General features: G+C 46.8%; 1 protein-coding gene across 1 annotated transcript; it reads right to left on the bottom strand.

Annotated features, from left to right (window-relative positions):
* Window positions 1-3975: 3975 nt before the first annotated feature.
* On the bottom strand, window positions 3976-12913 carry LOC113960663. Its single transcript, XM_027670331.1, is given in 8 exon segments — window positions 3976-4181; window positions 4914-6355; window positions 6357-6759; window positions 6762-7064; window positions 8429-8714; window positions 9044-9170; window positions 12481-12634; window positions 12820-12913. Coding segments are annotated over 8 exon segments (3015 nt in total).
* Window positions 12914-13910: the final 997 nt, after the last annotated feature.

Raw genomic sequence — 13910 nt, forward strand, 5'->3', positions numbered from 1 at the left:
ATGTTTTCTCCCTTGCTACGTAGGTATGCCCATAGTTGGTTACGTGACCAACGCTTAGGGTTTTCTTTCCTTCGACATGTGAATGACAGAGATTGTGAGCGAGATCGAGACCAAGATCGACGTCTAGGTTGAGGTCATTTTTGTTGATCCTGCCATGATCGTTCCATTGGCCTTTCTCTGTAATCTCCATAACATCTGTCATCTCTGTCTCTAGGGTCGTCCTCATATCTGGAGTATTCATAATCTCTCTCCATTCTTTCCCTATTGTAGGTGGGTCGGTATAGGGGATGGGAGGAGTCTTCCAGATTTTCCGCTATGCTCCTTATCCAAGAACACATGGTGTCCACACTTGGTTCATCCATCTTTGGATGATATGCGGTTATCAAGCAGTAGGTATATGGTTTAGGGGCACCTTTAATTACCTTTTTCCAGGGAAACTGCGTGCAGGGAACACTCTCGGGAACTTGGATGTCATAATAGTCTGGATCAAAATAGATGATCTCCAGCATGGTCAATTCCCGTAGGTATTGGACGCCTTCTTCCGCAGCGTTCCACTTTCTTGGAGAGCTCATCAGATATTCCTTAAATGGGTATCTTTCCCTAACAGCATGGAGGATTCAGAGCCAAAGACTGGATGTCATTCTCTCCCTTCCCATTTCTTGTTCTATCACACGATCTCGGGCAATGGATCCCAATTGTTGTGCTTCATGACCTTCAGTCATGTGACTATTAGCCCCATTGTCCCAGCATCACACCAGTCAGGTGAGGATTCATTCACCAGGCAAGCGAATGTAATCTCTTTGTAAATCTCGAAGCTCTCTTGGGGTCAGTGATCGTGTAATTTCACTTTCTTGCATTATTTCCTGTCCATCTCTCCCGCTTAGAATCTTTTCCACTTCCCTTTTTACTCTTCCGCTCTTACGCGGAACCGCTCCCGCCTCCTCTCTGTATCTCTTGCATGGAGGTGGGGACTGAGCGTGCCGTGGGGATGGGCTTCTACGTCGTTCACGTCGTGGGGATGAGCTTCTACGTCGTTCACGTCGTGGGGATGAGCTTCTACGTCGTTCACGTCTTGGGGATGAGCTTCTACATCGTTCATGCTGCGGAGATGGACTTCTACATCATTCACCATACCTAGTGGGTGGAGGTAGTGAGTAGTCTTTCGGGTGCTGAGATAAGGGCCTCATCCAATCATCCATGCCTCCAAGAGAAAGTTGGGTTTGGAGGGGTAGGGATAATTCTCCCTCAGGTTGACGGAAATGCTTTGACCCCTTCCTTGCATCTTCCAAAACACTGAATGTGTCAAGTGACAATATACCACGGGTCGTTTGTACTGTCTTTTACTTTTTTTTCTCTTGATACCATTCTCTTTTGGACGCACCCCTAGTTATTTTGGGCCGGCCCCTTCTCTTGCAACCGCTTCTTCCTCTCTGGCAGCTGCTTCTTCCTCTATTGCGGCTGCTCCTTCTTCTCTTGCAGTCTCTCCTTCCTCTGTCACAGTCACTTCTTCCTCTCTCGCAGTCGCTCCTTCATCCATTGCTGCTGCTCCATTGTCCATTGCTGCCGCTCCTTCGTCCACTACTTCCTGCATGGACGGGATAGGTCCTTCTGCTCCTTCTTCTTCTTCTTCTCCTTCTTCTTCTTCTTCCTCCATGCGTTCCAGTTGCGGAGATGGGTCTGTAGGTTCTGCAGTCTCCCTCGTCCACGTCTTCTTTTTCTTTATAGGGGCAACAATGGCTTTCTGGTTTTTAGCTTGAGCCCCAGTTCTAGTGGACTTAGTAGAAATGGCATTGACTTTAAGCTGTGTTTTGGCCTCGCTTCCTGTAGACTCAACGGGAACATCACCAGTCTCGGGTGGCATAGTTTGAGCTCCTGTCCCAACCTTAACCTTTTGAAAGTGGTCTACGGCAGCTCGATAAGCACTAGCCAAGCCCCAGCACAAAGTGGAGAATCGCATATTCGGATCCTTGTAGGAAAAACACCCTTCTGTTAAACAGCGGGCCATCTCACCAGAATCAAACACTTGTTCTGGCGTGAACTCCCAATTAATGGGAGGTGACACACGTCCTACTAGTTTACCAAAATCTACCCAGGCTCCATGCCACCCAGGGACTGGCCTGTCCGCAGCCCTTTCCAAAGTTCCAGCAAGTCCCTTTGAGGTACGATCTTTCTTACAACAAGGGGACCAATGCAGCACCACCTTTCCAATTTTAAGTAGTATTTTCACTGCCTTCACTACTGATGCCTGCTCAGCTGGTGTTACGAAAAAAATTCAGGAGACGTAAGCTGGGGTGAGATAAGAAAGGGTTTAATTCTTGCCAAGGCAATAGAGATGTTACGACGCGCGCCGGGCTGTGCCCAAGATGTTACATTTATAGCAATATCTGGCCAATCCCAAGTGTGTCCATCCTCTAACTTTTGGCCTGGTCCACCCCCTGGCCCGCCTCTCGGAATTGGGTCTGGGGTGCTTTTTGGGACCTCCTCTTCATCATCTTCATCATCTTCAGGGTACAGAGAGCAGGGTGACCCAGTTCTTTGACTCTGTCCTGCGGTTTAGGCCAAGATACAAGCGTTCTCCAAACAAGACAGGCTTGCCTTGACTAAAAGACTAAACATTTTCTACTAGATATGGGAATAGGGTTGATATGGGGGTATGAAATGGGGTGAAAGGATTGAGGAATGTATAAACTAAGGGATACTACGGGGAGGAGGGAGAAAGGGGTTTATTTCTAAAATCTACTTCTATTACCTATAAAACTTGTAAGGCTTACAAAATTAGAAAAATAAAAACATTAGGGGTTTAAGGCATCAGTCCCCCCTTAGAGACTGGACAAAACCGAAAAGTTTTGTCCAATCTCTACCTACATCTACAACAGCTATAACATCTGTACATGCAGTGAGGTATTATACTAACACTAAGTATGTACAATACTAGAATAAACAGTTGTTTCATCCATGTCCAATCCGGTAACCATGAAGTGAGTTTGTGGAGGACATCTCCTATACCTAGGGAGACATCATCTAGAGATATTTCGTGTAAGATTTTGGTTTCATTTCGGATTGCGGCCAAATCATTATTAATTCTACCAGTCTGGTCTATATAAGAGCAGCAACTGGTGTTGATGACTTTACACTGGCCTCCCTGTGAGGCCAGTAAGAAATTGAGGACCATTCGATTTTGCACCACCACACGAGATAAGCTTTGGAATTGTTCTTTTAGGGCTTCAATTGCATCTAAGGTGTGATCTTGAATGTTTTCCATGACAGCTGAAATGTTTACAATTGCTTTCTCCAATTCACTCACTCCTAGAGATGGGACTAGAGCTCTAACTACGCTGTGGAAAATTGTAGGGCGCTCAATAAGGGGATTGTTAGTTCTTTTCACTCTTTTTGGATAGGTTTTATCCCATTTTTGTTCGTCAATTGGGTCGAGAATTGTTATATTTGGGATCACTGCCCCTAAGGCACAGGCCCGATCTTTATCAAGGGGCAGAACTTTCCAGGCCTCCTTTTCACAGATCCAGTACCATCCTGAACCCTGGGGAGGAGTTAATCTCAAAGGGAATTGTGCCATCCCTGCAACAATTTCTGGATTTATCTCTTCTTTTGAATTGTTTTTATCGCAGTGAGGGGGAGAGAATGATTTTTCCTGTAGCGTTTACAATCACGCAGGGAACAATATCCTGATTAGAAATCACGTTGCTTAGGGCCACCGGATAATAAGCCTCTGTAACGGGCTTCCAGGTTCCTGGGAAATTTATCATGGACTTACCAAAGCTTGTCCCATTTAGTAAAATGCCAATTAGGGGCCAATCACTATTCTCATCATCAATTGCTGGTACCTGAGTACAGATCCAGCATTCGGTTTTCCGAAGAATTTTTGACACATTTTGGACTAGGGCCACATGTAATTTTTGGTCCCAAACTCGGTTCATAGTTACCGATTGCACGAACAGAATACACAGCAAGAACAGCCTATTCCACATCTTCTTCGTCGGTGTCCGGTTCTGATTTGCTGGTTGTTCCAGGAGCTGATGCTCTCTTGACTCTGGAATAGTGGAACCAGGGTTCTCTGCCAGCGACCTTGACGGCGGTGAGGGAAGTCAGTAGGACTTCGTATGGTCCTCTCCACTTGGCTTGCAAGGGGTCACTGTTCCACCACTTGACGTAGACCCAGTCTCCTGGTTGGAAAGGATGAGCAGGGGTGTCCAGTCCTATGGGTCTGGATAACTCGATGACCCTCTGGAGCTTCTGCAAAGTAGAGCCTAAAGCAATCAAATATTTTTGTAAATCGGCTCTCCCTTTTATGTGTACATCCCCTGGTACGTGTGGTGCCTGATATGGTCTTCCATAGAGTATTTCATATGGACTTATGTTATCCCTCCGCCTTGGTTGAATACGAATCCTCAGCAGAGCTAGTGGCAAAGCTTGAACCCACGACATAGATGTTTCCTGACAAATTTTGCTAATTTGCATTTTCAGTGTACCATTCATTCGTTCAACTTTGCCACTAGCCTGAGGTCTATAGGGGGTATGTAGGTCCCAGACAATTCCTAGGATGCGGCATACTTCTTTTACTATTGTTGCAATAAAATGTGTTCCTCTATCTGATGACATTCCCAGAGGAACCCCAAACCTTGGAATTATGTGGTTAAGTAGAGCTTTTACCACCTCCCTTGCTGTGTTAGTGCGACAGGGGTATGCTTCAGGCCATCCACTGAAAGTGTCAACCAATACAAGTATGTATTTATATCCCCCCCATGGTGGTAACTCAGTAAAATCTATTTGCCAGTAATCTCTGGGTTGGTCTCCAGCCTTTGTTACCCCTAGTACCACTCTCTTTGTTGTGTCTGGGTTGTTTCGCTTGCAGATTTCACACTTACCTACTATGGACTGTACAGCTTCAGTCATACCTGTTCCTATTACTGTTTTCTTTAGATGTTTTAGAAGGTTTTCCACTCCCCAGTGGGTAGCCTCATGTTCCTGTTGAGCTATTTCCCTAAGGAGCGGTGGTGGAACTATAACCTGTCCTGTGGGTGTGACAGCCCACCCCCCTTCCTTGATTTCAGCTTTCAGTGATTTAATTAGCTGATTGTCTTTTTCATCATATCTAGGGGTGTATTTCGTTAAGTCAATTTCTTTTTGCGGTACTATCGCTAGGATGCCTTTTTCTGCAGCCCCTTTTGCTGCTCGATCAGCAAAATGATTTCCCAACTCGGGAGTTGTTTTCCCCTTTTGGTGGGCTCTACAGTGCATAATTGCTACCTCTTCCGGTTTCCAGATACTATGCAGGAGTGCATGGATTTGGTCTGCATGCTTGACTCCACTGCCTTGGGCTGTCAGTAGTCCTCTTTCTTTCCAGATGGCTCCATGGGCATGTACAACACTAAATGCATATTTTGACTCAGTCCAGATATTTACCTTCTTTCCTTCGCTCAGTTCCAAGGCTCTTGTCAGCGCGGTTAACTCTGCCTTTTGGGATGACACATCTGCTGGTAAGGCCTTTGCCTCGATCACTTCATCTCTGGTCGTCACTGCATACCCTGTGAAGCGCTTACCATCTCGCATGAAGCTGCTTCCGTCCGTATACAGTTCCCAGTCTGCATCCTCCAGAGGCATATCTTTCAGGTCTGGTCTGCTGGAGTAAGTCTCTTCTATGGTCTGTAAACAGTCATGCTCGGGGACACTGTCGGTTAGTGTTGAGGACAGAAGCATAGCTGGATTTACAATAGATGTTGTTTTCAAAGTAACATCGTCCTGCTCCAGCAACACAACCTGATACTTAAGCATTCTGCTGGGGGACAGCCAGTGGCCTCCCTTTTGTTCAAGCACGGCTTGAACTGCATGGGGTACATACACGGTGATGTGCTGCCCAAGGGTGAGCTTCCGGGCCACTTCAATCAGGATAACAGTTGCTGCCACAGCTCGCAGGCACCCCGGCCACCCTTGGCTAACACTGTCTATCTGTTTAGAGAAATAAGCCACAGCTCTTCTTTGGCTTCCCAGAGTCTGCGATAGCACTCCCAGAGCAACATTCAATTGCTCATGCGTGAACAGTTCAAAGGGTTTGGTTAGGTCTGGTAATCCTAGTGCTGGAGCTGACATCAAGGACTGTTTCAGTTGTTTAAATACATCTCTGGTTTCATCTGTCCATGTTATAACTCCCTCTTTGGCCGTTTTCAGGGCCTCATACAGAGGTTTAACTAGCAACCCCTAGTTAGCTATCCACAGCCGGCACCATCCTACCATTCCCAGGAAGGCCTGCATTTCTCGTACAGTGTGGGGCTCTGGGAGACGGCAGATGGCCTCTTTTCGGTCTGTGCTGAGTCGCCGATTCCCCACGATAGATTTCAAGCCCCAGGTAGATGACTATTTCTTTGGCTATTTGTGCCTTCTCTCTTGAGACCCGATACCCACTTAGCCCCAAAAAGTTCAAGAGACTTACAGTGACCTCGATGCACTGGTCCCGGGTCCTGGCTGCAATTAAGATGTCATCTACATACTGCAGGACAACTCCTTCTTGCTGCTGCCTTCTCCAGTCCTCCAGTTCTTTTGCCAACTGTCTCCTGAAGATTGTCGGGCTGTTCTTAAAGCCTTGGGGGAGAACTCTCCAGGTTAGTTGCGTTTTTCTCCCTGTCTCAGGATTTTCCCACTCAAAGGCAAAAATTTCTTGGCTGTCTTTATGCACAGGAATGCAGAAAAAGGCATCTTTAAGATCGAGTACTGTGAACCATCCTAAATCCTCTGTCAATGTGGTTGTGTATAGGGGTTAGCTACCACTGGGTAGATGTCCTCAGTTATTTTATTGATGGCCCTAAGATCTTGGACTAGCCGATAGCTTTTGCCATCAGCCTTTTTCACTGGTAGGATGGGGGTATTGAATCTGGATTCACACTCTACCAGTAAACCAAATTTAAGAAACTTTTCAATTATAGGCGCTAAGCCTTTTCGGCTTTCTAATTTCAAAGGATATTGTTTTTGCCTTACCGGGACTGCTCCTGGCCTGAGTGTGATGCTTACTGGTTCAGCTTGCTTTGACCTCCCAGGGTATTCGCTGGCCCAGACTAAAGGTATGACAGCATTTTCAACTTCTTCAGGGATCTCTCCATGATTTTCCTGTATAAAGAAAGCAGCTGCCTCGATATATTTAGTGTCTGGAATTATAACTTTTATGTCTCCCCCCTTGCTGAATTTAATTTCAGCTTCTAATTTTTCCAGTAAGTCTCTTACCAACAAAGGCCTAGGAGAATTTGGCATGTAAAGAAATTGATGAGTTACCCAGTGTTTACCCAATTTGAATTTCAAAGGTTTAAAAAATGGCCTTGTCTCACTTACCCCTGTAGCACCTACCACAGTTATGGCTTTATTACTGAGTTTCCCTTCTACAGTATTTAACACAGAGTATGCCGCACCTGTATCAACCAGAAATTCAATATCCTCCCCCCCAACTTAGCTTTAACCAGAGGTTCTGCTGGGGAAGAAACCTCCGGTTCCCTTCACACACCCTGACTCACAGTCAGCTGAGGGGTTGGTGGTGGTGGGGGGGGGAGAGGGCTTTCAATTCTCTTCAGGTCCGGGCAATCTTTTCTCTAATGTCCTTTCTTTTTACAATAAGAGCACCTGTCGTCTGTTATGTCCTTCTGACGATTGGACCTATGATACCTGGGGCTACGCCTGGGATGATAACCACCTTCTGGTTCCATCCCCCCTGTTCTCTTCTTCTGCTCTCTGTTACGATACACCGTCCAAGCTATCTCTAATAGATCACCAATATCCTTCTTATCACCACCTGCTTTTTGCAGTTTCCTTCTTATGTCATCTGTGGACTGTCCTATAAATAAATACACTAGATTTTTCTTTCCCAGATCTGACTCTATGTCCATGTCGGTATATTTCTTAATGACATCCTTTAACCAGTTTAAAAAGTCTGTGGGTGTCTCATCAGTATTTTGCTTAACCTCGTACATTTTGGACCAGTTTATCGCCTTCGGAACCCCGTGCCGAAATCCATAAATTACCCAGTCCTGATACCGTTTCAGTGCTTCCAAATTTGCTGGCACATTAGGATCCCAGTGGGGATCATCAGGGGGAAAAATGTCTTTTATGTCTTCCCCTGGAAACTGCCCAGAAGTTTTTAACATTTCAATTGCATTTCGAGCAGCTCTTTTTACCATCTCCTTCTCTGTCTGGTCTAGTAACGTGTCCATTATAGCTTCCAGATCATCCCAGTCAGGGTTCTGAGTTTTGACTGCTCTTTGCACATAGCTTGCCATCTTTTCAGGGTTATCTCTATACGTCCCTACACAATTCTTCCATTGCTGTAACTCGAGCAGCGAGAAAGGTACCTTTATTAATACTGTACCCTGATTGGTTACAGCTTGCCTTAAGGGTGCTTCCAGCGGTAGATTATCTTTTGCTCTTGTTCTACCTGCTATCGGGTCGGGGGCAGCTAACGCTTCACGGGCCCTCTTCCCCTTTGTTTTTGGCCTTACTACAGGTGGGTCTGCTTCTTCCTCCTCCAAGCTGTCACTTAATTCGCCATCTGCTTCTGCGTTCTTATCAAACGGAGGTAAACCTCGCTTCTGCCTTCTCTCAGCAGCCGAAACTAGTTTGCCCTGTCTCTGCGTCTCTGTTCTGTCTTCATGAGAGGCAGAGATTGTAAACTCCTTTGGTTCCTCTTTCTCTCCCCCTCCCGTAAAGGTGGGCTTCCCCCCCTCGGCAGGGGGAGGCGTGGGAAAGGGGGCAGCTCCAGCCCCACCTCCCAGGTCAGTAGGGACAGAGGCCCCGCCTGTCAGCACCGCCCCTGCCCCTCCCGGAATTCCAGGGGTTGTTGTTGTTCCCGCTATCGCTGCTGGGGCTCCTCCCCCCGCTGCCACCGCAGCCGGGGCTGGCCCCAGCCCTGTCACTCCCACAGTGCCTGCTCCTGTTCCCGTTGCTATGGCAGCAGATCCTGTATTAACCGTGCTCGGGGCAGCTCCCGCCGCCCCCGAGCCAACTCCCCCGGGGGCTCCAACTTGTCCAGCTCCCCCCGACGCAGCCATACCCGTGCCAGGGAGCCCCCCCACGACTCCCGCCGGTCCAGCTCCCGCAGCGCCTGCAGGAGCCGGTCCGGGAGCTCCTGCAGCTCCCACCCCTCCCGCTGCTCCCGCAGCGGGGAAGGGGAGCCCGATCTGCCCAGCCCCCGGGCTACCTACTCTCCTGTCAGGTGATATTAACATGTCCAAATCATTTTCCCCAGTGTTTTTAAATAAAATTTGTGGGACAGGAGCAGCCTTAACTCGATCTCTCTTCTTCCCTCTTCCTAAAACCATTTCCAGTTTTTCTGTCTCTCCTGAACTTTTGTTCCTCTTATCTCCTATGTCGATTTTACGGCATGTTATCAACTGCGAAAACAGCTCTGCATATGGGATTTGCCGCCACCTCTGTTCTGCGTGAAGAAGCTTAATTAACTGAAGCACCGTATCCAACTCAAACGAACCAAATTCCGGCCAAGCCAATCCTCTCAACTGCCCAAACATCGGCCAGATATCCATAGACAGTTTACACAGCTCCTCTTTCTCTAAAGTCGTCTGAGGAGTAGTTAAAGTTCTCCAGTGTTTCAAAACCAGACCTAAGGGGGATTCTTTAGGGATCTCAAACTTTGAATCCACACAACCCATGTTTGTAAAATGCAAATGAACCACGACCACACACACCAGGATTAGAACCTGTTACCTTGGGGTTACAAGCTGTTTCAGTAACCTCTCTGCTATTGTTCCAAGTCTCACCGACTTCCAGAGCCTACACTGGCTCCCCCACGGCGTCAGAGCACACAGAAGGCATCCCTTCTAACAAACAAACCAGCCCTAAGCTGAACCTCGCTCTGACCCGGGTAGGCGGACCACCCCGTCCACCGACTGGAAAGCGACTTTCGCGACTATGAGGGCCCAAGTCTTTAAGTTAACTTTCCAGTCACCCGTGTCCCCACCTCCTGGGAACACAAAACTTTCCCGCAGCTGCCAACTTCCCGCAGCTGCCAACTTCCCCCAGCTGCTAATTAAACCAGGTACCTTTTCCCTTATTTTGCCTTTTCTTATCTCACCTCTATGCTCCGGCTTGCTTCCGTGGGTTCTTTGGAGTTGGCCTTCTCAGACCGGGGCGGGAATTATCTCAGATAAAAACCGGCTTGATGAGAAATTCCTGCGTGATGAAAGTTTCCAGTCTGAAGAAGATCCAGTCCAGGTTTTCCCCGTGAGGGCCACCAAACTGATGCCTGCTCAGCTGGTGTTACGAAAAAAATTCAGGAGTCGTAAGCTGGGGTGAGATAAGAAAGGGTTTAATTCTTGCCAAGGCAATAGAGATGTTACGACGCGCGCCGGGCTGTGCCCAAGATGTTACATTTATAGCAATATCTGGCCAATCCCAAGTGTGTCCATCCTCTAACTTTTGGCCTGGTCCACCCCCTGGCCCGCCTCTCGGAATTGGGTCTGGGGTGCTTTTTGGGACCCCCCCTTCATCATCTTCATCATCTTCAGGGTACAGAGAGCAGGGTGACCCAGTTCTTTGACTCTGTCCTGCGGTTTAGGCCAAGATACAAGCGTTCTCCAAACAAGACAGGCTTGCCTTGACTAAAAGACTAAACATTTTCTACTAGATATGGGAATAGGGTTGATATGGGGGTATGAAATGGGGTGAAAGGATTAAGGAATGTATAAACTAAGGGATACTACGGGGAGGAGGGAGAAAGGGGTTTATTTCTAAAATCTACTTCTATTACCTATAAAACTTGTAAGGCTTACAAAATTAGAAAAATAAAAAACATTAGGGGTTTAAGGCATCACTACTGGTATCATTGTCGCTAAACAATTTAGGTATGGGTTAGAGCTGATCTTAGGAGTCTTTGCTACCAAACCTTGAATGTAACCATTAAGGAGACTGGCTACTAGGCCGTGAATGTCGAAATTAAGCAATGGAAGCAATTTCATCCATCTGATTGGTCCCCTACAGGATATCCTAGGACATGCGCAAAAACAGCTAGAATCCTGAAAAAAATTAGTAAAAAGGCCATTGTTATTGTTATCCTTTCTCCTCATTCCTAAAACAAACCTTTGTTTATATAAACAAAGCTTTCTTGGCTGCTCTCATGGTAATTGTTTTGTAAACAAAGACTGCGCTTGGCAGTTTTCCCAGACTCTGGCAGCATTCCCGGACTTTGTTCTCAAAACAATAGATTTGTTTACAAAACAAAACTGAGCTTGGCTGTCTTCCCGGAGAATGTTTTTCAAAACAATCCCAAATTAACCAAAATATCCCAGACGAGCCCCCAGTAAGAATGTGTGTATGAGTTTGGCCTGACTCTCCCACCAAGTCCAAGCTGTCTCCTCCCTCCTTCAGCTTTCCCAAGCGAGGGGAAAAAAACGAACCACAGGAAAAAAAAAACGAAAGAAGTATGAATGAAATGGAATTGTATCAAATACATATATATATATTACATATATTTACAATTATATATACAATTCGAAGATATTATACACAATAGGGAGCCAACCCACTACACGAACACGAACTATTTTATTGATTTCCTGTAGTTCTTGAACCAATCTATATGTCCCATCGCTTTTCCTTACTGGCAAGATGGGGGTATTGTATGGTGACATGCAAGGTTCTAATAACCTGTCATGTATTAAACTCTCTATCACCGGTGAAAGACCTCTTTTCCCTTCCAGGGGAATGGGGTATTGGCAAACACAAATTGGAATTTCTGTATACAATTCTACTGTAAAAGGTTCTATTTTCAATCTTCCCCTGTTCCCCTCTTCAGCTCATACTTCAGGATTTATACCCAAATCCTCACTTAGGATGAAAAGTTTAACTTCCACCCCCTCCCCTTGAGGTACCACCCCTACTCCCAAGATTCCCATTAGATCTCTACCTAATAGATTCACCCCCGCCTGGGGTGTAATCAGTAAATCTGCTTCAACCTCCTTCCCATTTCATTTTATTAATACTGATGGGGCTATAGGTACCTCAAAGTGTTCTCCTTTGGCTCCCTGTACTGTGACTGTTTGGTTTGATACGCTTATTGCCAATGGAGGTTGAGTTACACATGTCCTCTGAGCCCCTGAATCCACTAGAAAGATGGTATTGTCCTCCTGGGGTCCCAGTTTTGAATTTATCAAGGGCTCTTTTCCTGTTTCTGACCCCAGGAGGCAGAGTCCCTGACATACCTATTCTGAGCTCTCCTGTAACTGGAAGACTTGGATGTTGTTTTGGCGCCTAGGACAATCCCTTTTAAAATGTCCTTCCTGTCCACAGTAAAAACAAGCTCTTCCCTTTCTTTGTAAATTGGGTGGGGCAGTTTGCATCCCCAGTCTTGTTAGCGATCGGGAAGATCCTCCAGGGTATTGAGTTCCCTGACCTTTATATTTATTTGGACCATTTCCATATTTCCTGTGTGGTATCCATGCCCTTTTCTGCCCTGGGGCTCGTTTTCCCCCTTACTTATTCACTTCCTCAACCGTAGCTGTCATTAACTGAATCTTCTGCTTTTCCCACTCTTCGTCCCTCTGAACATACACTTTCTGAGCTTCCTTCAGTAGCTCATTCATGTCTTTCTCATTCCAGTCCTCCAACTTTTCTAATTTCTGTCTAATATCTGGCCATGAATGAGTCACAAAAAAGACTTTCAACAATTGCTGTCCTGCCGGACTGTCCAACTGGACCCCTGAATATTGTTGTATGTTCTTTAATCTTTCTAACCCTTCAGACGGTGACTCATCTTTGGTTTGCTTTTCATCAAAAGCCTTAGCAGTATTGTGCCAGGGGCAGCGGAGTCAGTGCCTGCGGGAGGGCCAACGGCTGAGGGGGAGTGCTCCCGCTTCTGCCGCAGCTGCTCCTCGGCCACGCTGCTCTCGCTCACAAGTGCCTCCAGCATCTCCAGGACTCACAGGATCCTGAACTGCAGTTGTACGCAGGCAGCGGGGTAATCGGGCCTGGGGCTGAGTTGCATCAGGTCCCGGCCCAGCACAGTCGAGATGTTGTAGACATTGTCGGCTGTCAGCTGAAATGGACTCTTATCCAGAGCCCTCTCTGGGCTACCATCTTTATCCTCCATTCCCGAGGATTTAGAAAAGCCAGAAAAAATCTGCAGTTAAAACTTCCTGCATGGGATTTAAACCTGTGGTACTCGGGATTACTAAATGGGCTCTACTTTCCGCACACTAAAAGCGACTTCAGGTCAGGGCAGGGTAGCGGTACGGTCTACTATCTACCGTCCCTGCCCTTCCTTTACTGAAGCCGTGCCGGGGGGGGTCCTCCACTCACTCCCCTTTAACTGTCCATGCTGATCAACTGACAAAGAAAAACTTTTCACTGAGGGACTCGAACCCACAGGTTCAGGATTACAAAACCAGTGTTCAAAGCACTGAACTATGAGCACTACAGAGCACTACAAGGGGGCGTTCCCCCTTTCCCTATCGGCCCCTCTGGCTGAAACACGAAACTCAAAACTCTAAACTTCACCGAGTTTACCCAGTCAGCCCTAGGCTGAGAAACGAAACTGCTCTGTTCAGAATTTAGGCAGTCCAACTGCCTCCAAACTTCCTGGGAAATACAAAAACTCTCGCAGCTGCTAACAAAAAGGTACCTTTTTCCCTTATTCTGCCTTTTCTTACCTCACCTTTGTGCTCCGTGCTTGGTTCTGTGGGTTCTGTGGAGCTGGCTTTCTCAGACCGGTGCAGGAATTGTTCCAAATGAATGCCGGCTTTCTGGATTTGTGCACAATGAAATGTCCGATCTGAAGAAGTCCAGGTCCAGTTTTCCCTGTTCGGGCCCACCAGCTGATGCCTATGGAGCTGAAGAAAAAAAACACTCCAAAGCAATTTAATTGGAGATGAGATAAGAAAAGAATGTAATTAAGTAACAAGATGCGC

The sequence above is a fragment of the Neopelma chrysocephalum genome, unplaced genomic scaffold, assembly GCF_003984885.1.
Source record: "Neopelma chrysocephalum unplaced genomic scaffold, ASM398488v2 Primary Assembly neopelma1_96833, whole genome shotgun sequence".
Lineage (NCBI taxonomy): Eukaryota > Metazoa > Chordata > Aves > Passeriformes > Pipridae > Neopelma > Neopelma chrysocephalum.